The sequence below is a fragment of the Eptatretus burgeri genome, chromosome 12 (assembly GCF_056783735.1).
Source record: "Eptatretus burgeri isolate ZD-2024b chromosome 12, Ebu_testis_v1, whole genome shotgun sequence".
Lineage (NCBI taxonomy): Eukaryota > Metazoa > Chordata > Myxini > Myxiniformes > Myxinidae > Eptatretus > Eptatretus burgeri.
In genome coordinates, this window is record NC_140972.1 from 37,048,805 (window position 1) to 37,075,615 (window position 26,811).

Below are 26,811 nucleotides of genomic sequence, written 5' to 3' on the forward strand. Positions count from 1 at the left end.
GGATTGTCCATGTGCTTGCCATTGGTCCTTTGCTTATTGTGATACAGTCGTGGCCAAAAATAGAGGCACCCTTGCACTTTTTTCAAATTATGCACCATTTCTTCCAGAAAATAGTTAAAATTAAAACTTATCCCTCTCTGGAAAGGGAAGGGTGATTGCCAGGACTGCAACAACTGCCGAGGGGTGACTCTGCTCTCAGTGCCGGGCAAGGTCTTTGCTCAGATAATTCTTGACATGGTTCGCCAACATCTGCTTGAGCACCAGCGTCCAGAGCAGTCAGGCTTTACATCAAAGAGGTCAAAGATTGACCGTATCCTTGCTCTCCGGGTCCTCACCGAACGCAGACGAGAGTTTTGGCAGGGACTGCTTGCAGCCAATATTGATCAATGCAAGCATTTAATTGGGATGCCCTCTGGAGGATTCTTGGTCTTCGTGGGGTACCACCAAAACTGATCAATCTGATGTCTGAACTATACTCTGGAACTGAGAGTGCTGTGAGATGTGGTGATACCATCTCTGACTTATTTCCAGTTGTTACTGGAGTTTGTCAGGGGTGTGTCCTGGCTCCCACATTTTTCAGCACTTGTATGGATTGGATTCTGGGGAGGATGTTGGAGAGATCAAGCTGTGGTGCATTGTTTAGGAATGTCATGATCTCGGACCTTAATTTTGCAGATGTCGCAGTCATCTTTGCGGAGCCTCCAGATATCCTTTTGGGGGCCTTCAAGGTGCTGAATGATGAGTCTGAGCCACTGGGATTTGGGGTTTCTTTAGTAAAATGTAAGATCCAGGCTTTCAATGACATCTTCGATGCTGCTATCTTGGCTGTACCTGTTTGGGTGAGGATGTTGATGTCACGGAAAGATTCACTTATCTTGGCAGTGATATTCTTGTCTCTGCTTGCTGAGAGGCAGAGGTCAATACCCATCTCGGTGAGGACAGGGGAGTCACTGGATCATGGGGTGTGGCACTGCTGGTACTTGTGCAGGCCCACAAAAGTCTGAGTTTTTATATTCTTGGTGCTTCCAGTCTTGCTCTACGGATGTGAGTCACGGACTCTAACCAGGGATCCGAGACGGCAACTTAATTCCTTTGGTACCAGGTCTCTTCAGAGACTCCTTGGCTATATCGCTGGTCTGACTTTGTGTCCAATGAGCGGTTGCTGAGAGAGACTCAAATGAGATTTGTTACCTGCATAGTCCGTGAGCATTAGCTGTGACTGTAGGGACATGTGGCTCGTTTTCCTGATGCTGATCCTGCTCACCAGATTCTCTCAGCGAGGGAGCCCTGTGAGTTGAGGAGGCCAATGGGCCGACCACATGCCTCGTGGTTGCAGCAGGTTGACCATCATCTCAAGGAGATGGGGATGGGCCTGGAAATCAAGTGTAAATGTGCCTTGCTATAGACTGTCTGCTCAGAACGAAATTGCCTCTCGAGATAAACTTTAGTTATGGTGAAATGTTAAAATGCCTAGAATTAGGTCATGACCTTAAAATTGGGTCAAGGTCAAAAATGTCAACCCTGTGTACTTTCTATTCACGTTTCTGATGAAAATTTTCATTCTGAAAGTCCCAGCCGGCTCGGAAATTGGGAGTGGTGAGATTGCAGGAAGAAAACACAAAAGTAAACATTTGTAAATCTGGTCAGGTCAGGTATGGGAGCATGTGCCAGAACAGCGCGTCGCTGCGTCCAGTTTCCGCCGGTACTCCAGGGGCCTCCGTCTGGCCATCCCCCAGGCAGATGCCAGGCATACCCCTCTGGCTTGAAGGTCAAAGTCAAATTGCAGGCTGAAAAAAAAAATCTTGTTTTCTGTCTTTGCTCAATTTTGCCAATGCAGAAAGACCACTCGGCCTTCCAAGATTTTCTTGCATCTTAATATTGTTCCTACACTTAAGTTATGCACCTGATATTTGATTAGTCTTTGACTTACTTTTTTCAGATTGTGACCTCATTAACAAAAATCACCTTTTTCATCATCACTTGAGTAATTTTCCTCCGATTTAATATTTTCTTTCCATGATTTTTATCGATGGATTGTCAATGGGGACATATTTTCTTAATTTACATTCTATCCCAAAATGCTGAAAGTCATGTTTTTTAGCAGTTCCAGTAAAGTGCCATCATTGGATCGCGAGCCAATGGTAAGTCATGGGCGATCGCCAAGGGTAAGCCGGGGGAGGCTTACCCTTGGTTATCCACTTGTGATCACATCCCCTCTTCTTTCTTGGAGTTCTTTCATCCCCTCTTCCTGTGCAGGCTGGAGTTCCTCAAGGTAGCGTTCTGGGCCCTGTTCTTTTTCTGGTTTTCATCAATGATCTCTCGGACTCTCTGGAAAATCCTCTATTTCTCTTTGCCGATGACTCAACCCTCTGCCGTACCATCTGTCATCCCTCAGCCCGGCAAGCAGCAGCTTCTTCGCTCACTGCAGATCTGGATAAAATCACAAACTGGTCCAACACGTGGAACATGTCTTTCAATCCAGACAAATCTCACACTCTCACTATGTCTCTTCGAAAGGACCGTTTACAAAACCCCCCCATCCACTTTCTCAACAATCCTCTGGAAGAAGTCTTTTCTTTCAAGCTTCTGGGTCTCACTATCTGCCATGACCTTTCCTGGGAAAGTCACATTTCCAACCTTGCCTCAAAAGCCAGTCGCCGACTGGGAATCCTCCGTCGTGCAAAGTCCTTCCTCGGCCCTCTTGAGCTCCTGACCACTTACAAAGCTTTTGTCCGTAGCCTGATGGAGTACTGCTCTCCCCTCTGGGCTGGTGCTCCTGCCTCCCACCTTTCTCGACTTCACGCTGTCGAAACCAGGGCTTTTAAGATCATTGGCATCTCCCGCAATGAAGCTGAGTCTTTGGGCCTCTCACTCAATCACCGCAGGTTGGTCGGTGGTCTTTCTGTCTTCTACCGACTCCTCTCCAGCCTTGCCCCCCTGCTCTCTCTGCGATTTGTCCCAACCACATTTCCACAGGGCGCTCAAGGTCCGCCAACAACCCCTTCTGGTAAAACTACCAAAATCACGAATCACTGCTCATCTTCACTCTTTCATTCCTCTTTTTTCCCGCCTTTGGAAAAAACTTCCTTACTCTATTCTTTTCCATTCTTCCCTCCAGGCTTTCAAAACAGCTGTTCACCACCACCTCTTATCTTCCCCCATCCAAATCCTCGATCTTTTCTACCCCCGATAATCCACCCAAGCCCACTTCCTTCAATTCTCCTGCTTTCCTTCCTGAAAGTCCCTTTAATGTCCATCTTCCCCTCGCCATGTTCCCCGTCCCATCCCCATCCCTCTCCCTTCCACAGTTCACCTGTGTCTGTTCCCCAATGTTTTGTCCCTTCCACTCCCGCCCCTCTTGTCTCATGCCTCCTTGCTGTGAGTTGTGTGTTAGCTCTCATACGAGCCTCGACCAAGGTATACAAAAAAAAAAAAAAAAAAATATCACAGATATCTAGGTAGTGTTGTTTTATAATCAGCCTGTCTCTCGCACAGCAGGAGATGGGCTTGTGTGTCTGTCTGTGTTCAGGCCATAATCTTCTTGCCATTTGAGCTTTTGTCAACAAATCTGCAACAGCTTTATTTTGCGAATATGGAGTTTAGTAATTGGGTCAAAATGTCGAAGTGCAAAGTCGTCGTGAGTTTAAATAACCTTTATTAACCCGACCACCTGCATGGCACGAGATGACAATTATTATTATTATTTTTAATTGCTTCCGTGTTTGTTTATTTACCATTTGAGCTACAGTGTGCCTGTCCAGGCCATTTTTTTTCCATTTGAGATGTTTTTTTTCAAATTTTCAACAAACCTTCATCATGAGAATATGGAGAACATTAATTGTATCATTTACATTTTCTTTTTGCTGTTTTCATCAAGTTTGGTTTTAGTCCAAAGTGGATGTGGACGGGCTTTGTGTTTTGGGATGCTTTCTAGTTATTTTTGTTTTTGTCATTTTTATTTTTAACAGGAAACCAAGGACAAGCTAAATGAAACAACTGCCAAGCTTTGTGAAGCCAAAGAAGTTTCAAATGAGATTCGACAAAACTGCCAAGAGATTATCAAAACATACCAAGTGAGGGTGCTGTCAGATTGTGAATTGTGCAGCTTGACTTTGAATTTCTAGTGGAGAAATAATTTGGTTTTCTTTTGGGTTTGTTTTTATTTTTAAAGATAAATTTACTTTGTTTACAAACACTGAATCAACACCATATTCTCATCGCTTCCAAATATACAATAGGAGTGGTTGATCAAGAAATATATATTTAATGTTTTGGTTTGAAAAAAAATTGAAATTAAGTTCCACAACTGACTTTTGTTTGTTCTTTATGTTATTCACTTTGCTTACATCTGAATTTCAATCATAACCAAATACACGAGGATGGACTGTTTAGAACCAGAATGAAAAAGTTACCTCTTTCTTTAACCCCCGTGCCCCCACCCCCCCTCTTCACAACCTCCCAACATTACTTGTTTTACCTTTTTCCCTCCCAACCACCCGATTTTAATATTCTCCTGAGCCATGGCATCCACAGCTTTTGTGGCCACCGTACAGACCATCGCACTTAATCTGGAAGTTTGTTGCCATTTCTACTCTCACAAAAAGAAAGCTTCTAAATAAAATAGCATCGGAATTTCCCATCCACCCATCCATTGGGACCACACACTGTGCAGAGCGTTGGTGCTGCCTAAGCAGTCTCCTTGACTATTGGAACCCATACCTCGGTCTCCTAAGCAGCTTTTTTTTTTTTTTTTTTTTTTTTTTTTTTTTTTTGTATACCTTGGTCGAGGCTCGTATGAGAGCTAACACACAACTCACAGCAAGGAGGCATGAGACAAGAGGGGCGGGAGTGGAAGGGACAAAACATTGGGGAACAGACACAGGTGAACTGTGGAAGGGAGAGGGATGGGGATGGGACGGGGAACATGGCGAGGGGAAGATGGACATTAAAGGGACTTTCAGGAAGGAAAGCAGGAGAATTGAAGGAAGTGGGCTTGGGTGGATTATCGGGGGTAGAAAAGATCGAGGATTTGGATGGGGGAAGATAAGAGGTGGTGGTGAACAGCTGTTTTGAAAGCCTGAAGGGAAGAATGGGAAAGAATAGAGTGAGGAAGTTTATTCCAAAGGCGGGAAAAAGAGGAATGAAAGAGTGAAGATGAGCAGTGATTCGTGATTTTGGTAGTTTTACCAGAAGGGGGTTGTTGGCGGACCTTGAGCGCCCTGTGGAAATGTGGTTGGGACAAATCGCAGAGAGAGCAGGGGGGCAAGGCTGGAGAGGAGTCGGTAGAAGACAGAAAGACCACCGACCAACCTGCGGTGATTGAGTGAGAGGCCCAAAGACTCAGCTTCATTGCGGGAGATGCCAATGATCTTAAAAGCCCTGGTTTCGACAGCGTGAAGTCGAGAAAGGTGGGAGGCAGGAGCACCAGCCCAGAGGGGAGAGCAGTACTCCATCAGGCTACGGACAAAAGCTTTGTAAGTGGTCAGGAGCTCAAGAGGGCCGAGGAAGGACTTTGCACGACGGAGGATTCCCAGTCGGCGACTGGCTTTTGAGGCAAGGTTGGAAATGTGACTTTCCCAGGAAAGGTCATGGCAGATAGTGAGACCCAGAAGCTTGAAAGAAAAGACTTCTTCCAGAGGATTGTTGAGAAAGTGGATGGGGGTTTTGTAAACGGTCCTTTCGAAGAGACATAGTGAGAGTGTGAGATTTGTCTGGATTGAAAGACATGTTCCACGTGTTGGACCAGTTTGTGATTTTATCCAGATCTGCAGTGAGCGAAGAAGCTGCTGCTTGCCGGGCTGAGGGATGACAGATGGTACGGCAGAGGGTTGAGTCATCGGCAAAGAGAAATAGAGGATTTTCCAGAGAGTCCGAGAGATCATTGATGAAAACCAGAAAAAGAACAGGGCCCAGAACGCTACCTTGAGGAACTCCAGCCTGCACAGGAAGAGGGGATGAAAGAACTCCATTTAGGGCCACACGTTGACTGCGACAGGAGAGGAAGTCTGCGAGCCATGAGTGGAGATGACCTTGAATACCATGGGCAGAGAGTTTGGTGAGTAGGGCAGGGTGCCAGACTGTGTCAAAAGCACGTGATATGTCCAGGGATACGGCTCGGATTTCCTGTCTGGCATTGAGGACCTCCATCCATTGATGGGAGAGCAGTAGCAGCATATCTAGGGTAGAGTGACCTGGTCTGAAACCAAATTGATGATTGGGCTTTCACCACGCAGACCCATACCTCGGCACCGGATGCTGGTTCAGGCAGCTCGCATGTGGGACTTGCTTCAGGCCGCCATTAACTGGACCTGTTCCCCCTTCACACCATAATTTTTTTGTATCTACGTACTTGTGTTTTGCGGCAATGGCTGACTCCACTCCATCATCGTGTGGCTCCTCCAGCACGACCTTCTGCACCTGCAGGGCCATCAGCAACTCGCATGTCTCTGCCACAACATGTCCATTAACTTCCTCAGCAAGGGCCCACTCTAACTCTCACCCTCCCTCAACCTCCTGGCTTTAGCCACTAGAGCCATAACTATTGTGCTCCTGTGCTCGATCTTGTTTTCTCCTGTCTCCCACTCTGGTGCTATACCAAAACTTTTCGCTACTTCTCTTGTCGTTTTTTTTTTTTTCAGCTTCATTTTGTTCTGTTTTAATTTGCTACGTCTCTGTGGTTTTTCTTTTTTGCTCCCCACTGTCCCTCTTTACTATTTCCCTGGGCAACCATTACCTTGATCCCCCCCCCCCAATTTACCTGGCCTGACCATCCACCAGTCTCCGCTGCACTCCCCGCACATCCGCCAATGATGCTGCCAACCTGACGTGGCTCACCCCAATTTTAGCTTGCAACTTGGTCCTCATTGTCGAGCGGAGTAGCTAGGTGCATGGCACGGCCGTGTTATTGGCACTGATCACCCGTATTCAATTTGTCCTTTAATGGACTTGCACAATTGCAACCACAATCAGAACCACCCAAATTCACCCGGAGACCAAATGGTTTTATACTGTAAGGAGGAACAGGGGAGTGGGAATACAAATGAAGCAACAACAATCAGTAATCAACAGTGAATATCCATTATGACTTGTGCCTTACCGTAAATGAGCCCACAAAACCACAAACGAACGGTAGTTTCTTACTTATGTAACTTATCGCGCCCAATCATTCCATGAGACAGACAATATCAAGCGATCGACAAGACCGAAAATACCCCAATGATGTCCAGCAGGACACCGTGGGACCTTGAGGCATGAGCAGGAATTGAGCCAACGTCCTTGCATCACCCGAGAATAAGAAAGGGTGGGTGTGACTGGCAGGGTGGGGTGTAGCGGAGTGCATCGCTGGAAGAGCATCGTTAAGGGCTGGAAAATTCCCCACAGACTCTCACATATCCTCACTCCCTGCCCCCCCCCCCAAACCAAGGTTTCACCCCCATCACCAAGGTTTCAGGCTTCTCTCCACCCCAGTGCTATTTTTCCCCCACCCTCTGCTGTAACGCATTTAGTCTCTCCCCTCTCAGCCGTTATTGCCCGATGGCCCAGTTTGACGGTTTGAGGTGCCACCCACTGGTTTGTCTCAGACGCTCCAGAGGGATGGTGTGCCACCTCGACATTTCCTGCCCAAATTTGCACCTGATGGCCTACCAGGTCGCTTCTAAATCACATAAAAGACCAATTACAAAATTAGCCCCGAGAAGTCATTTCCACAACAATATATAGGTTATGTTTTTCAACTACTGTCAGTGAAGTGTCTGGTTCAATGCTTGTAGCAATTAAACCAACAAACAAATATTGTCAATGTGCAATAACTACGATGATACAAAACATACAATTAATAATTGTAGTATAGTAGAAAGAATGCGAACAGAAGTTTTTAAAAACATGAAAAAAATAAAAAGGAAGAGAAGTTGTGTGAAAAGGGGAATGTAACAAAAAGTGTGAGCATTTTCCATAGTATATATTGTCGCAAGAGTGGCCGGCTCAGGTTAATCCTCTGACCAAAATTGTGGTGCCGAGCGGTTAACACCAACAGCCCCCCCCCCCCCGACGACCGAGCAGTTCCTTATCAAGAGGAGGCGGACACTGATCCTCAGAGATTTTAACACGTTCTCGGAGGGCAATGGCGGACTGGTGGAGGAGCACAGGGAATGAAATGATGCACAGGGAGTTTATCCTCAAACCCACTGCAATTACACGAATACAGTTTCTTCAAAATGAACACATTTAATGAACATCCACAAATATTTACAAAGGACGATAATTCAAAAGGAAATGACAATAATATGAAATAAATCCAACAGTCAAGACCTCACACACAGACTCAAATGCAGACAAAGGGGACACAAAATATAATGGAAAACCCCTCCTTCCAAATTATTGCTTTACTTAGCTTGGCCCAGACCCATGTGGAATTGAAATTGAGGCACTTCTCTTGTAGCGGGATGAACGCATGCCAGACGCGAGGGGCACTCCACATCAAAGCTCAAAGCCCCAGTGTCACGGCTTCAGGTGATCTGCTCGTCCTCATCGACCCGACCAGAAGCAAAAGGCCGGCGTCTTACTTCACCACACGGGTTCAATGGCGTGTCGTCGTATTCGGTGTGCACTCGACCTCCGCTCTCGCCTCTCCAAGCAATGCACCTTGTGCCTCCACTCTGATCATGGCTCTCTCAGAATGCCAAGCCAACTCCTCCTTCCTCCTAAAAATGCGCAACCTCTCCTGTGTGCTCCCTTTCTTTCGGCTCTCAAAATGTGCCACTATAATCCTCTCAGAATGCGCAAGTTCCCTTTCATCACTCCACTTCTCTGTCTTATTTTATCCTTTGTCTCGAGGGCGTTACCCACTCCCAGGAAATCCGGGAAGGTGGGGCTTCTGATGTCACGCCATCAATCGTCCTTCGGTGACTTGATTTGCTTATCAACCTTTGAAGGCGGGGCTTTCTGCCCATTTGTTGTGGTTTTAGGGATGCGTTCCCCACCTTTTTTGCCGATCTTGAAAGATGAAAACATAGGGAAACTCGAGAGGGAGTACTCGGTAGAGTGCAAAACCTCCGCCGTCAATACTGCTGGGTCACTTAAGTGAACCTGATGTCCTATTCATTGTAGGTCAAAACGGATCAGACTCTACTGAACCGCGATTGAATAAACTAAACTAGATTGAAGCGCATGTAGAAATGCCAAAAAAGAAAATCTAAATTTTTTTGAAAAAAAGTTGCAAAATTTCAAAAAAAAATTTCTCTAACAATTTTTTTTGGGGTTGGAAATCACTTAAAACATGTAGAAATGCAAAAAAAAAGAAATCGAAATTTTGTTGAAAAAAAAAGTTGCAAAAAATATTTTTCTCTAAATTTTTTTTTTGGGGGGGGGGTTGGAAATCACTTAAAACATGTAGAAATGCAAAAAGAAAAAAAATATTTCTCTAACAATTTTTTTTTGGGGGGAGGACAAAGTCCAAAATCTAATGGCATGATCCTTGGACCATACCTAACCCCCCCCCCCCACCAAGTTTCGTCGAAATCCGTCGGAGTTTTTCCGTAATACTGTTCACAAACAAACAAACAAACAGACAGGGGTGAAAACGGTAACCTCCGTCCATCTTCGATGGAGGAGGTTAAAAATCAGAGGGCAATCACATCCTGGGGAATTTATTCTTACTCCCGAAGCTAATTAACGCCGCATCACCCCTCATGTGGTGACACGTTACACTTAAGCTCACAGATTCCCTAACTTATATCGAGATGCCTCCTTAACGGATCAAGCAACTCTACGCAATGCTATTCCCTATTCAATTCTTCCTATATACCCCCACAACCATAACAGTATATTTGAGAAGATACATGCGTTCAGCAACACGGTTGGTCGGAATGTCCTCTACGAATAATCTATAATCCATGTACATCGTGACTTCAGCCAAATTGGAACACATTCTGGAACCTTTGTTCTTCCTGATGTTGCTCTGCACGTGGCTGCTGTTCCTGTTGCTCCCTTTGTGGCTGCCTCCCCCCTCTTTCATGGGACCACTACATATTCCAAGAAAATGATTCTTGATAAATCGAGCCCACTGCCACGCATGTTGACACTCAATGCTGCAAGAAATGTCTTGAAATGTCAGTCAGACAGAGGCCAACGAAATAGCCACTGCCAACATCATGCAAGAAAAGGAGATTTAATATTAAACGAGACAACCCGTCAACCCGTCAACCCGTTGATTTCCCGTTGTGACAGTGGTTGATGGAAAAAATCGTTTCAAGAAAAAAAAAGATAGCTCCAGCGAACTATGCCGCTGAGGTTGTTTGCATTGATCAAATAATCCTGAAGAGTACTTGACTGAATCGGGAATTGATTAAAAAAAAAAAATTGTTGCTTGATTTGAACGAAACTTGATACTGCACACCGCAGGCGAATGATGAGTAAGGTGGCCCTAAAATTTTTGCGCTCTCGTGTACCGTTTTGGCTGTATTTTGGTAACGTGCATCCATATATACATGCATACATATATACTTGATGAGAGTTTTAGTAATAAATAGATGAGAAACTCTTAGATTTGGGACTGAACTTTGCTATTACATCCTTGGTGTTACCATGATGTGCAATGGCAACTATTTCCTTGCTTCAAGTAACTGGCAATTTTATGCAGATGCATCTTGGCCCCTGCTGTATTTTGTCCCAATAAATTTGTCTGCATTTTGTGCATTAATTTCTATCATATGGAAATGTTTAAGTTTGATGTGATATTTGTCATGCTGTACCGCATAACCATAATAATGTTGCTGTTATGTGTGTGCATATTTCCTAGGAATCTAAGCAGGTGAAGAGTGTCACATTTGATAAACCGAAAGACAATGAGCAGGATTTACAGAAGCAGAAATGGGAAACGTCCAATTGTGTGGAGGTTTGTGTTGAAGACATACTTTTTTGTTTTAATTTTTTTAATACAGTATCTAAGGCTCATAGTGGAGCTGCCACAAACACGTCTCATACGTGGACATATGGATGAATACAGGACTGTTAGACGAAACACACAGACACTGAGCTTAGTGGAAGTGCTGTCACTTCCCAGGGCATTCTGGCTATCAGCGACGTCACAACAATGGCACCGCATTCCTCACTGTAATAAATGGGGCATTTCATAAGGAGGAATTTCCTCCTTCCCATGGATGCCAACCTATGGGGATTTTCTGTTCTATCGTTTTACATGCTGAGCATCAAGTAAGGAAGCAGCACATATCATTTTTAAAATATTTTTATTTTAAAGTCTTTGATATGACTCAGCTGGGATTTGAAGCACCGACCTCCCAGACTCAGAGTGGACGCTCGAACCATTATACCACCAAGTCTGGTCCATCTTACTTGAATTTTTCTTTACAAAAACATGGCTCTTATTCTGGTTCTTATTTTATTATGAATGTCTAACTTCCCCTTCCAACCTTTACTCTTCTTCCTCAGCTCCCTTTGGCTCATAATAGCTGTTATATAATAAATATAGGGGTACCATCGTGAAAATATCATTACGTTGTGGACAAAAGCACAATTTTTTTTTACCAAAGCATCTCCATGGTATACCTTCTAGAAAAAAACTAAGCTCCAAAAAAAATTATGGGAAGTGTAATATCTGACGTCATTATGATGTCATCAGCTAATTATTATGCATCATATATATATATATATATATATATATATATATATATATATATATATATATATATATATATATATATATATAAAAAAATCAATGACTGAGAACTAAGCTGTTTAGTGCATTTTGACATCAAAATATGTGTTTCTGAGGTCAATGAAGTCAATGCAATTGTCATTTTTCATCTTGGACAATGTTTAAAAGATTTTTGATGTCATTATGACGTATATTCCAGGGAATGAATGTATTGTTTGGACATGGTCTTAAATGACATTTGAGACTGGGCACCCTTGCATTTATCCCCTAAATGTTATGTTGTTGTTTTTTTTGTTTACACATTTGAGTAATGACATCACTGCAACATAGTTGGTCAGCTTAAAAATGCTTATATATCAATTATCTGTTTCTTGAAATATTAAATTAATGACAAAATCTTGGCACAGTACTTCACAACCTTATTTTATGCATTAATTTGCTCTAATATCTTGTTGGTCTATTGTGACGTCATTACACTTCCTGTCATCAGATTTTTTTGGAGCTTTCCCTCTTTTTGATCCTGATACATGGGCAAAGCTTTGGTTAAAAAAAAATTGTGCTTTTGTCCACCGTGTAACGGTCCTTGGTATTTTTGTTAATGAGGTACCAAACTATAACATCTCTTACTTTTGAAATGTGTATTTTGAGCTGTCTTCAGGGAACTGCCAAAATTATGCAAGTGACAATTACATGAGGCAAATTGGTCTTTGCCACACTGGTCAACTATCTCCATCTCTGGAAAGCATGTTTGAAACTCATTCCTTAACATTTTATCTCTATCAGTTCATACCTTCATGCCCTCTGCTGCCTTGTGCAATCCCTCTACTCTGTGTTCTACTTTTCCTTATTCTTTTGATAAGCAGGTGGCTGCTGCTGCTACTGCTGCTGCTGCTCCTCCTGCAGCATCCCTCTCTCCCAATCTGGAGAAATTATGAAATGTTTATCTATTTTGAGCATTTATGGTAATGCAGGAAAGACTCATTCTGCATAGCTATGACCTTTTTTTGTTATCCTTGGCTTGATCCCAAATCCTATGAAAGATTCCCCCCCCCACCCGATGGGTGGGTGTTGCTTCACACATCCCCTTGTGCTTTCCCTCCATGCTTTCAAGTATGCTGACCACAGCCTTATCATGGTTTCTCCCATTTCTACATCTAACTTTTCTGCACTCACTGAAACTCTGTCCCCTTTTAACCACAAGAGCTCTTCATATACTGTGGTGCATCTGTATCCCTGTCCATGTTTTTTCCATTTGCCCACTGTCTTGTGATTGTTTTACCTGCTATGGTGCTGAGTCACAACACCTACATTATTTAAAGTATTATCAGCATCATTACTTTTCTTTCATTACCCACTTTATGTGAACCATTTGCCTGTAGTTGCAACATCTATACCGTTGTATATTGATATATTTGTGGGCCTGCGAGAATGTTGTGAATATATTCATCGTTCTCGGACTGCATGTTTGTTTGGTGTTTTTTTTCCTCAGCATGCAGCACAACTCTCAGCTGCACACATTGAATCACCAAAATGATTATGGTAATCATAGTGTAATTTGAAAAGTGTTTGTGTGTTTTATTTCCATCTCCTTGAATTCCTGGACAGAATGAGTTAAAAATGTACCTGGGATGTGTTCAGGGAGGTTTTCGGCAGTAAAACAAATTTGTATTCAGAGGGTGGGGGGGGGGAGATGGCAATTCTCTCTGGAAATATGTATGCCATCGTACCGTTCCTGGTGGGTATAGGGTGTGGGTATTACAAGTCAGACTAAAATATGGGGGAATTATCCCGTCGGTAAGGATGGGTCATTTGCTTGCATTTGACAACTGTGATTAGCTTACTTGAGGAAATCATATTGTGCAGGTCCAAGGTTCGAAGATTATGGAGTTGGAGTACCTTAAGAGGAATTTCCTTGAAGGTGTTGATGAATTGCGTACCCTTCGCACAAAGGTGAACTTTAAATCTGACTGGACTTCACATGTATGTGCGCATGAGGAAATGTGTAGCTTTGTAAACTCAAACCACATGCCTCTTTTTGCCTACAGGTGCACTGTCTGGAGGAGGAACGCCTCCGCACAGAAGAAGAACTGTCGAAGTACCGGGAGATAATCAACAGACAGAAGGTGGAAATCCAAAGTGCCCACGATAATTTAAGACGTGTGCAAGAGCTTGAAGAACAGCTACAGAGGTGGGAGTCTACTAGTCTTGCTGGCTCCGTGTTGCCTGTTAAATCTCCATGGCTAAACCTTTACTCCTCTGCAAGCATTCTGATCTATTTGTTGCATCAGTTCTGGCTGTGCAAGTGACTACACAAGTGTGGCATTTGTGCGTGTGAAAAAATATAACCTCCTTTTTCCCAAGCTGAAAGGGATGATCAACATAACTGTGGATTCCCTGTATTATGATTGCAATTATTCATAATCTGTGAATGATTTTCCATTTACAGCTGCTCCATATTTCGGTCACACCCCAAGGAAATGGATTTGTTTGCCCGAAACACTTGAACGGTTAAATACTGAGGCGTGCAAATTCCCACCTTCCCACGGAAAATTGAAATGTGCAATATCCCCGCTTGTCATCTCGCTCTTTTCCTTGACAAATGCAATTGAACAAATGGCCATGGAGGCACATTTTAGAGAGGGGGGGCAGAACACTGGGGGAGGAAAGAGGGCCCAGGATGTAGAGGGGAGCAGAGATGGCCAAGGAAGCTGGGGATGGGTGGGGGTGGAGTGGGGGGGGGGGAGAGGGGCCAGGGGCATAGATGAAGCAAGTCGGGGGTGGGGCATGCAATGGATTGAAATTTAACCGGGGGATGCCGAGCAGTGGTGGGTGTGGGGGAGCCTTGACCGGGTGAAGCCAAATCCGGGTGTCGAGGTTATGTTGGGGAGGGTACTGCTGTAGTCCCCCACACAGTGTAAAAATGGTTGGATTTCGGGATTCCTAAGGGCGGAGAGACGAAGACAGATGTCAGGATTGGAAAGGCAATGATGATTAAAGTCGAGAAGAAAGACACCGCTATATGAACACGAGAGTGGATGAGGCACGAAGTTGAGTAATCCAGAGATGGACAAAGGTGTTTGCAACTATGTTGGAAAATTGAACCTTTTTGAAAGAGACAGAGACAGACACGGCGAGAGGAATAACAAGATGGTTTATTTTGTCTTTTTGATTTGTGTTAAACAAGTTATCAGGAAGGAATTCAAGTGAGGGTGGTGAATTATGGAAACCCGGCAACAGGATGGGTTTGGGAAACAGTTGGGGGGGGGGGGAATGGATAGGCCCAAAACTGTTCCAGCCTGTCATGCAGGATCTAAATAAATAGAATGAGGATGTAGAAATACACTCGAGTTAGCATTCAATACAATGAACAATCGACACAGAACAAAAATCGACATCAGCACAGGCAAATCCAGACAGATTACCTAGCTTTTTGGCAGCGGATCACACAGGACCAAGAGAGCGACCATGACCAGGAAAACGGAAACTGAAGGAAGTTTTTGCTTGCATTGCGTGCTATATTCGATTGACCGTCCCTTCAATGTGGAAAATGTTTCAGGGGATGGGGTGGAGGGGGGAGGTGGTGTAACTTTCCACTAATGGTTTGTAATAGGGTCTTCGTAAATTATTAAACCGTTGTGGTAAAAACCATGTGCCAAATTCTCCAGTTTTGCAGAATCTTGCATATTTCCTCCAATTTGAGGTGGTTTGACTTGCAATTTAGAAAGGATGATGAGTATTGTTTGTTTGCTGATGCACTTTGAATATTTGCTGTCTTCGTCGTCAATGGTGTTTACAGTTTTGAGTGATGTACATTTGGCCATGTTCCTCCACCTTTTGTTGTGTCTTTAAAGAGTGTCGCCTTGATCCTTGATAAGCGACAACTGCCCTTTCTCTATTCCATAACAGAGCAGGAAGTTGTGGGTGTTTTACTAAATCTCCTGCACAGGGATTTTGTGTTAGTGATTCTTTCCAAAACCTCGCAACTTCCCAGTTTTCGTCCTGGCAGAATGTCATTCAGAAGTGGAACACAATTTTTTTTGCAGCTTTTGGATTAGAAAGTACAGTCACGGACACTTCCTGTTATCTTGAGGGCTTTTTCTGAAATTTGTATTTGCAGCTAATCTGGAAGGTATTTATTTATTTTCAAAGTTCAGTTATGACATTACAATTATAGTTGAAGTTGTTTTGAGTCCATGCAATGAACGTGTTGTAATCTCCATTTTATATGTGCAAACTTCCCCCTCCCACTCCTTTTCTTTCACACCCATCAATCCCTTTTTTGGCTCTCCTTCTCCCACTTTCCCCTTGCCACCTCCCAATTACTGCACCATCCTCTCAATCCTCATACAGTTCCTTTACTTCATGTTTCCCCACACCCCATTGCTTATTCACCCTCTCCTCAATTTCCCTTCTCCCCCCCCCATAACTCCCAATTCACTGTGATATTCCTTCATTTTCTCTTTTTTTTGCCCCTTCTTCAGTTCCTTTTTAAAAAAATATATATTTTATATATTTTTTAATTTTCAACCTTCTAGACTTCATCCCATTTTTGTAATCCTTCACATGACTCTATTGGCCTATCTGAACACCATATTTTACAAAATTCCACATCTTCCACTTTTCTTAATTTTTTTCCATCTCATCTTGGTCTGCTTTCTCGAACTAGTGAGCTTCATTGCCTATAGAGGCAGGGTCCTGGCCAGTCTTGGAACATCTTCATTCAACTGTCCAGAGTGCTTCAGAACTTGATACACATGGTTTTTGCAGATTTTTGTATCTGCCTCTTTTTAGGTCATCTCTTCGAGCATGACCAAATAATACTAGTGTTGAGAGGAGAGGTGACAGTCCGTCCGTCCGTCCGTCCGTCCACAATGAAGTTGAAGCGGGAGATCTGGTCATTAGTGATCCTGATAGAGGTCGATGAGACGTACACGATGGTATGACTTTCACGGTCACCGAACGTCAAGGTCAAGGTCACGAGGCCTTTGAAGTTGCGAAAATGACGATTTTCAAATTCTATCTCCTCCGCCATTTCTCAAGCGATCTTGAATTTGATTGTGGCATATGAATCTATGGGACAATATCTAAATTTTGATCGGGCCGGATTTTCGATATTCGCTTTCGTTTTTGTGTCACGTGACTTCAAAGTTAGCAAAAAATGCGAAAATGACGATTTTCAAAATCTATCTCCTCCAACATTTCTCAAGCGATCTTGAATTTGATTGTGGCATGTGAATCTATGGGACAATATCTAAATTTTGGTCGGGCCGGATTTTCGATATTCTCTTTCGTTTTCGTGTCACGTGACTTTTTAGTTGGCAAAAAATGCGAAAATGACGAGTTTCAAAATCTATCTCCTCCAACATTTCTCAAGCGATCTTGCATGTGATTGTGGCATATGAATCTATGGGACAATATCTAAATTTTGTTGGTCTGGATTTTCGATATTCGCTTTCGTTTTCGTGTCACGTGACTTCAAAGTTTGCAAAAACTGCCCTACCTTCAGGAGGCTATATATTTTCTCGCAGAGATGACCGTCACTCCCACACGGGGGTAATTTTTATCTTTGTTTACTCTTCTTGCTGTTTTTTATTTATTTATTTTTTCCAAGTCCTCAGCTGCCGGCTATTATTGTGGAAAGATGCAAAAAATTGCCCTTATTCAGAAGAAGGGTGTCAAGACTATTCCATGCATACTTGTCAAATTACTTTTCATCTTTAGGAAACTTTATCACTGTGGACTTTAACTGCTGTCTTTTACTCTCTTTATTATTTTTTTTAAATCTCTGATCATGATTTTGGATCCAGTCCTGATAACTCCACTTGAGTTGTGCTTACTGTTACTTTCTCAGCAATCGTTTTATGTCTTGAACTTGAAGCAAGAGTTCAGGGCACTTTGACTGAGCATCTTCTGAACTTTTGATGCTGTCTGGCTTGCTCCTCACCTTGATAGACTGATGGATGCCTTCCTTGACACAAGCATTGTGTTGCTTGGAATGGCACTCTGTGCTGCTCTATGCTTTGAGGCTCGTAAGCTCCCCTCCTCCCCCATTTCAGAATCTTAGACCTTTAAAGAGCCAGACATATTTTCTTCACCCATGAAACAAGTAGGTTGGGGGTGCGGTGCGTCAGGGTGAGAAATAAACTCATCAGCTACAATTTTTGTCCTCCAAGTCTCAGATTGTCAAGATATTCTTCCAAAATTATCAATCAGTTCTCCCAATTTGCTTTCATAAACAAACATTGGAAGAGGTGGGCTTTTTTGCAACTCTTTTATCTTCCAATTATTGACAACTTGTGTTGAACTTACTAGTTCCCCAAACTGGCTGCCAAGGCTGTCTTTTAGGATCAGTCACTGCCTTGAAATATCCTTTTATATTATGCAAGTATTAAATTAATGGATTTAGCACAGGAATAATTTTGCCAAATGCCCAAAATCACATCGGCAGGAAACACATTGTTAGGTTTGTTGGGGAGAAGGGGACAGACTGTTGAATCTTTAATGACTACCAATTTGTGTTCATGTAGTTTTAGGGCTTTTCTGTTTGTAATATGGACACATGGGTAAGGAAAAGTCATCCTGTTTGTGCACTGCTTGGAGACAGCATTGTAACCTTTCATGGCCAGTGAGGGTAAGGATGCCATGCCCTGTGTTTCCAATGTTGAACTGAGTAGGAGCCAGGAGTGAGGAGGGGCCAATATGGCGTGTTCCCTCCCACACACAAAGGGAAACGGCTCATCTTCCGCAGCTGTCTGTGATTGGTGAGGTGTCTTAGCTGATGACTTGCCCCTTGTGGCCAGGGTGGAGACTTGCAGTAGGGTCCAGGCTGAAGGGAGTGCCAGTAGGCACAGGTTGAAGGGACTTTTTCTCTAAAATTCGAGACAGACAGTTGTGTCTTTGTGTGGGAAGTGGCATGTTTTGCTCTTGGTGCTGGACTATTACACCATGGGAGCAAACGCTGCCCATTATCCATTGCCTGCTTGCCTGCTCTTTCCCTCACTCGTTGGTTCTGTGTGAATGGTTGTTGTGCATGTTGAAACCCTTGGCTGGGGGGTGGGGGGGGATTAGTTATTTCGCTGTTTGTACAAATTATCATGTTTATTCATCGCGTCTTTGTGTGGGATTGCAGTGTTCATTTTATTTTGTGGTAAATAAATTATTAATTTATTTCACAAGCCTGTGTGCACATCCTGCCTGCCATTTTTCCCTTGCCAACAATTTGGATTTGTTGAGAACTTCTGGGGGGATTAAATTGGGTTAATTACCTGAATTAACAACCGACGTGGTTTAGACCTGCTTCAAAGAGAAAAGCATATCCTCCACTTTGACATGTTTTGCACTAAATTGCTTTGAGGATGGTCATTCTCGGAAATAGTCTCCACACCAGCTGTGGCTGCTGTTAAAATGATCAGCATGGGTGCCGTATCTGCGACAATACCATTAACCTTCCAGTTACTCCACACCATCGTGATTCCATAAAAGTGAAATGTTTTTTATGCAGTCAATATAAATTCAGCACAATGTTAGCAGGGTTATAAAGAGGCATGATGGCTGTGATGCTTAACTGGAGCTGATTATGGCAGAATTTTCGAATTTTGCTTTGGTGCCGGCGATAACTTGATTACTCTCTCCTGAAAGATTTGAATCTTTAACGCCCAACAGCCATCATTGCTAATGGAGGAGTACCCAGCTGAACATCCGATCACACAAACAGCACGCTCATTAAGGCAATGCCATGCCTGCGATGCATAAATCCAACAGTTTAGAGTTGGATGGACGAGACAGCTCAAAGGTAAGAGTGTACCAATTAGACATTATACTGTCAAAATTATATATTTTCTACAGCTTAAGGTAACCACATAAATATGCCATAAATCTTTTATTTATGTTTTTTTTTATGGAGGCCACCATTCATGGAAGAATTAACTGACAGTGTGGAGTATGTACAAATTGACAAGAGAGTGAAGTGAAGCAGTTGGGCAAAGGAACAAAGGTCAGCACAAATGAACATCAGGATAAGTAGGTAGAGCTAACTGCATGAAGACAGAGGAGACGTCAGAAAACAAATAAACAAACAAACAAACAAAAGAAACAAGTCAGGATAGGAGACGACATGAAATGGTAATAGGTTTAAGTCTTGAGGGATTGGAGGGAAAAGCACATCAGAACGGACTTGGGAGAGAAACGCCAGAGATGAGAGAAAAAAGGTTACAAAGAGCAGAGGTAAGCTAAAGTTTGTACTTGGGAAGAGACAGAAGGAAGTCATTAATTGAAGAATGAGTGTACTTGATTGAGATTATGGGAGAAGCCAGATTTTAGACAAATTATGAGGACCATGACATCATGAGAAAAATATAAACACACCAGGAGAAAAGGTTCTGTGCCTCAGCATGTTGCCTGGAGATACAAATGAGAGGAATTTTGAGAAGGTGTAAATGGGAGGAGGCGAGGGATAATTGGAAATAGACGAGCAGTAATTGGGAGGAAGAGAGGTAAAAGTGAAGTTTACACTCTAAATTAATTGGAATCGAGTGTGGGAGGTTGGGGGTGCAATGGTTGAAAGAATGAGGTTTTGCTGGACCAAACCAAAGAGGTAAGTACGTAATATACTTCATACCACTACACAAATTCCCTGCACAGAATTTGAATCTGACATCGGACAAGGAAGGTTATGGCTTTTAACGGTTAACCCTGTGATGCATGTGCAGGGTCTAATGGACCTGGGTTGCATTTTGCATTGTACTGTATGTGATATTGTTACGAATTTGGAAGCCTTTTGCACACAGACAGTCGGCAGTCCCATAGTTCAGTTATTTGGTTAAGTATATGTGGATAGTTAGAATCCCTCCCCTATGTCTAATGGGTTAATTTCATGAGTGCGCTGCGGGTTTCTTTTATAGTCAGATTTTTTTACATCTTTAAATCCGTCAACACCAACAAAATCCTCACTTCACTCCTCCTCCCACTCTGCGGGTGAACAAGCGCTTCACCTGCCCAACCTTCACTTCACACCATGGCACCATAATGCCGTGTTTCTGACTACGGACGTGGGCAGAGCCCCCTCGCCTCGGAGCTCTGACTCCGCCCCATCAAAAAAGAATGTCTCCCCTGTCGACACTGGGGAAGGCAAAAGAGCCTCTCTCGGGGGAGGAGCACCGAGACGCCAACACGCCCCTCCTCCAATCACGGCTGGCCACCACGACACCCAAAACTCCTCGTCCAATCCGGAGGTGAGTTACCAGAGAAACGGATCCCTCCAGCCCGCATGGAGGGGGGGGGTAAAAAGAATTGCGAGGCGCTCAAAGACGAGTGGGGGGGTCCTTTTTCGGTCGTGCCTTGGTCATCTTGGTTCCCATCTTCATTCCCTGGTCGTCGTCGTCGTCATCGTCGTTTGTTGGTGGCTGGTCATCCATAGGATCCTGGTTGCTCGCTGGATTCTGGCTGTGGGTTCGAGTCCCACCGTGGTGATTATTGTGTGCTTGTTGGATTGTGGTTTGTGTGGAGCGCTTGATCTGGGGACCCCGATGCCTTTAACGGACTCCGAGTTCACAAGTGCGGGTCAGCCAGACCGCACCAGGCAGCCAGGTACCCGACCAAACTCTAACCCTCAGCTTGCCGATCCTCCACAGCTGGAGGGTTCGAATAAAGGCCAATTGGCTCCATTTCTTTTTGGGTATGTGTGTCTGTCTGCGGCCAGTCTTATAAGTAGAATTGCATAAGTGTCTTGCTTATTGTACATTGCAATTTAGTCGGATTAACTCTGCTCTGTGTCTCCCTTCCTGATTATTGTGAATAAACCCCGTGTTAAATGTACTTGCTCGTTTTCTGTGCTTTCTCTCATTGGCCGAGAATGGTTCGGGTTTGAGTTATAGTGAGGCCGATTGTGCCGTAGATTGTTATTTGGATCGGCGCGGCTTTGGTAATTCCCGCTCGGTTACGCCGGATCCGAGTCGGTAACAGTGACTCAGTTCGGACAAAGCCGGCTGAGGGTGTCGCTTCCCCAGTAGCTCGACCACGTGGCTAATTAGGTAAATTGGAATCAGACAAAAAGACCCTAACCGCGTGGTCGAAATATTGGCGTCCACGGTCTATTAAGCGACTCGTAGACTTCAGAGTTATCCGGAGTGACGACCTTCAATTCCGGGTGCTCGGTGGGAGATGGCCCAACTGCTCCATCTAGCGGTCGTTCCCCGCCCCTGAACCCGGTGCCACAACAATATGCACATGACACATTCCATTCAAAGTTCATCATATCCGGGGGAGTCCTGAGTCATTTGTGATGTATTCAAGTTGTTTTGAAAGCTCCTCTGTGCTTTCACGATCTTTTCTCATGTACTTTCCTGAGTTTTTTTCTTTTCTTCTCAACTTCATGTTTATTTTATGGTCTTTCAAATCAGATCAGCGATTCAATTTGTTTTCCAAAGATTTTTTTTATTTTTTTTATTTTTGGGGAGTGGTGATTTTTTGGGGGGGGTTTTTTACCCAAAGGAGAGGGAGGGTTTGTTTCTTTGTCTGCACAGAACTTTTGTGTTTTTCTCCACAACTGCTTGTCGGATTGAGACAAAATTTTCATCTTTGTTGTGACTACTCATGTGGAATGTTTTAATGATAATTATGACGTCAAAGGTCACGTGATGACAGCCATGTTGGAAAAATGGAAAAACTTTAGACCTCTATCTCTGAAAACCGCATCAAGGAAAAAATTGAAACTTGGCACATAGCAAGTTCTCCTCATTGGAGACGAGTGTGATTTTATTTCATTTCTTTTATTAATTTTTGTATGACGTAGGTGCCTTCGGTATGACGCCATAATTGCATATGTAGGATGCTACGTCCAATCAGTATGAACATTTTTGAGAGTCATCTTGGGATAAATTGGTCCACAATTTTTTTTTCATGGCATCATTGGTCACGTGATTCAGCAGCCGTATTGTTTTGAAGAAAAAAAAAAACCTTCAAAAGTCTTCTCTAAAATGCCTGAGCAGATCGAGGTGAAACTTTACACGTATGACCACCTATCCATGAAGAACAAAAGGTTCACACATATGACATTGGTCACATGGTTTGGCAGCCATATTGGATTTACCCTAAAACATACGAGTCATCTTCTCCAGAACAGCTGGACAGATCGAGAGGAACCTTCACCTAAATGTTCCCCAAGGCATGCATGTACCTTGGTGGTCCATGAATAATTGTTAAGGAATAATTGATGTCACATGGCTTGGCAGCCCTATTGGATTTAAGAAAAAATATAAAATAATGTTTTCTCTGGAACTGCTTTATCAATCAATGTGAAACTTCACAATTGTGGTCTAGTATTGATGGGGAATACATGTTTTAAATTTTAACTTTATTAGACACATGGTCTGGCAGCCAGAAGTGTTTAATTTCTTGATGTGGGTTTTTTTATATTTTTAAATATGGCTCACTTACTTGGTTGTACCTGGATTGGTTTGAGGCTAGAGGAGTAGCAGCTGAAATGCGAATCTTATCCAGGTTCCTCCGAATGACTTCATATTTTCTTTTTACTTGTTTGAGTTCCTTCTGATTACTCCAATGCAGGACTACCTATTTGGTCTTCCATTTGATCTGAAATGAATTCACTTTCATTCCTTTCTAAATCCAATTGAATAATAATTTTAAAAAACGTCATGGGTCAGGTGTCCGATCAAAGTGGGTCGTCTTGGTACCGGTCATCACTGCCAGCAGTTATAAAGTGGCAGTTGTAATTATGTCTCTTATTAATTATGTAACACACCAGTGCACAAACACCACACAAAACAAGTCCTGGTGAGGGTCTGCAATCTCTGATTGCTCTTCTTTTTTTTTTCTTTTTTTTTGTGGAAGCCAACATGCAGCATCCAAATGTAGACCAAAAGAAATGGCCAATTTAGTTTGCTTTTTTGTGGCACATGTTGTGGGTGAGCGTGCATTTCACATGATAACATGAAGAATTGTACCCTGGAAATCCACAGTTCATTTTTCCACTAGTTTTCTTGAAAGCGAAGTAAGCCATCCGTTTTTGTTACCGGGTCCACCTTTGAAAGAGGCTGGGAAATGGTATAGTATGTCATTGCTCTTATATGAGTGAATCCACATCACCGTTCCAAGATTGACCAGCTAATCTTGTTAAATTGACCAATGAGAACCGTCGTTGCTCTGAGCGTTAGGCCATGCAGGAACAGCAATTGTGACGTCCATGGCATCAGCCGTGGATATTGTCGTTCCGAGAAAACGGTGCATAATGCACTTCTCATGCAGTTTCAAAATGTTTGCGATATTTTTATTATTATCTTGCCAAAACGAAGTTTTGCAAGATATGTTAGTCAGCTTGTATGTTTTTTTTTTTTTTTGTTTGTTTTTGTTTGTCTGTAATCACGTATAAAAAATTCTGCAGAGCACAGTTATCATCGGAAATTTTTGTAACTTCGCATATCAGAGGCCTATAGAGGTCCCTTTCAGTGCACAAAATTTTGAAGGTCAAGGTCAAAGGTCAAGGTCACTTTGGCACAAATCAGGGAAGTCGACGAAACCCTTATTTTTTGAGTAATTTTGATCGGATCGTCTTCAAACTTCATGGGAATATAGTTCATGGTCTGGCGCTCAGCTGATTAATTTTTGGTGGCGATTGGCCTTGACCTTAATATGTTTTTTTTTTTTGTTTTTTTTTTTGGGGGGGGGGGTCTGTAATCACTTATAAATCACTCTGCAGAGCACAGTTGTCATTGGAAATTTTTGTAACTTCGCATATCAGAGGCCTATAGAGGTCCCTTTCAGCGCATAAAATTTTGAAGGTCAAGGTCAAAGGTCAAGGTCACTTTGTCGCAAATCAGGGGAGTCGACGAAACCCATATTTTTTGAGTAATTTTGATCGGATCGTCTTCAAACTTCATGGGAATATAGTTCATGGTCTGGCGCTCAGCTGATTAATTTTTGGTGGCGATTGGCCTTGACCTTCATGGTTAGCGCCTCAGGTCAAACATATTTGACCCCAAGGTCAAATTTTCAAGTATTAGGAACCATATCGTGTAGTACCTCAAATTAAACACCTTGATGAGTGCTTTCTAGATATGTCAAGCTTGAGACATTATGACGTCATTTGGTGACGTTATGAGGCAAAAGCATATTTTTCATGGTTACTCTGTAGAACGATTCTCATCGGAATCTCTCGTAGGCAGATATTCCTCAAGGAGTCGCTCCTGGTGGATAGCAGCTCTGTTCACCTCAGTGTGACCTTAAAGAAGTCACACGTGGTCACCTTTTGGAAAGATACGGGTCAACCTGCGGGTGACATTGGTTTTTTATTTATTTATTTATTTATTTTATTTTCACCCAGAAAAAGCTGGAAGAAATTTCTTTCTTTTGCTGTGAGATGGAAACCAACAGTTGATTCTCAGGAGGATGATATCAGGAAAGCAGAGATCAGTCTTGCTATGCAAATCGGCCACATTGACGTCGCTGGTTATGGTGCTTCCGAATCTGAAGATGAGCCTGATCCGGCTAGCTGAAATGTAACTTTAATTGATAGGCCTAAATTTAATATACTGTACTGCAAATTGATAATTTAATTAAAAAATATTTTGAAAGGAAAAACGGAAGGCCTATTTGCTTTTGGGTACGAGTTGACTCGGGTATGAGACTATTCAAATTGCAGTAATTGTGACATACATTGTCTCCTTTGCCCTCCTTGAAGTCCTCTTCTCTGAAAACATTAATTTTATTTCCATGTAGGTATACATGTATGTACAACATACTTGTATTTAAATAAATAAATAAAAAATTAATCCCTTCAATAAAGGTTTATGGATATCCTCCAAATTGCAGTTATGACCTCTTTCAGATGGATACCCTTGATGAGACTACAATGCCTGCAAACAAGGATGCACTGTCACAGCATGTCCAGCAAGCAAACTGTCAGGCTGCCAACTACAAGCAAACCTCGGTGCAGTACCCAGATGTGCCATCTCCTCATGGTAGAGGTTAGAAAGTTGCAGATGAATACCACCCATTGTATGGACCTGCCCCCTGCACCTGACAGTATTCTGGTATTCACTTATTCATGTAAGAAAACCAGGTGCACCCAAATCAAGTGCAGTGGTCTTGAAAAGCAGCTTCCTTGCACATGAATTGTGCATGTGCCAAATGAACAAGCCACACGTGACAATGATGATTCAGATAGCAAAAAGGAATGATTGAAATAAATGTGGCCGTTTCCATTTCCAAGTGGACATTTTGTACTATATGGCCCATTTTACATAAACACCTGCAGGGAATTATAAAGTGGAAATCAGATTGGTGTTTTAGTGATTATGAAGAACAAATTCATGTTTCTAAGTTTGGTTGTCAGTTCTATAACTTTCATTTAGACATTATTCCAAATAGACATTATTCTACTAGGTTTTTTGGGGGGGGGAGGGGGTGGGTGCAAACGTTTTCAATAAACTTGTTGAATTAAATTATCATTCAAGTTGCTTTTTTTTAATCGGAATTCACATAACCTTAGACAGAATACTTAGTCACTCTGTCCCATTCGGGTTGAAGAGGAAAATGAGGATTTTTGTTTTTAGAGGGTGTTGCGTTTGGGTCTGTTTGTCCGCACAGAACTTTAGTGTTTTTTTCTCTGCATCCGTTTGTCAGAGTGATACAAAATTTTCAACATGGGAGCGACTACTCGTGTATGTTTTAATGATAATTATGACATCATAGGTCGGCATGGTATGGCAGCCATGTTGGAGAAAAGGAAAAAGTTTAGCCCTCTATCTCTGAAATCATGCCAAGAAAAAATTGAAACTTGGCACATAACAAGCAAGTGCTCCTCATTGGGAATTTTTTTTTTCATTGATTTTTTTTTAATGACGTCATAGGTTCCTTCGTTATGACGTCATGATTGCATTTGTAGAACGCTACATGCAATCGGTATGAAAAATTGAGGGTCATCTAGGGATAAATTAGTCCACAGGAAAAAATATTGATGTCATTGGTCACGTGGTTCGGCAGCCATATTGTGTTTAAAAAAAAAAAAACCCCAAAAAGAAACCTTCACAAACCTTCATCAGATTGAGGTGAAACTTCACAGGTATGACCACCAATCCATGAGGAATAAAATGTTCACACTTGTGATGTCTTGGGTCAAATGGTTT

The 26,811-nt window shown here is 42.8% G+C and overlaps 1 protein-coding gene across 3 annotated transcripts in view; it reads left to right on the forward strand.

Annotated features, from left to right (window-relative positions):
• The window catches only part of CCDC186 (coiled-coil domain containing 186), a 120,188-nt gene that overhangs the window by 46,616 nt on the left and 46,761 nt on the right, over positions 1 to 26,811 (forward strand). For all 3 annotated transcript variants that reach the window (XM_085850166.1, XM_085850164.1, XM_085850165.1), the window contains exons 7-10: positions 3,969 to 4,073; positions 10,796 to 10,891; positions 13,535 to 13,621; positions 13,717 to 13,859. In XM_085850166.1, coding sequence (XP_085706292.1) covers positions 3,969 to 4,073; positions 10,796 to 10,891; positions 13,535 to 13,621; positions 13,717 to 13,859 — 431 coding nt within the window. The remainder of the gene's footprint in view (positions 1 to 3,968; positions 4,074 to 10,795; positions 10,892 to 13,534; positions 13,622 to 13,716; positions 13,860 to 26,811) is intronic.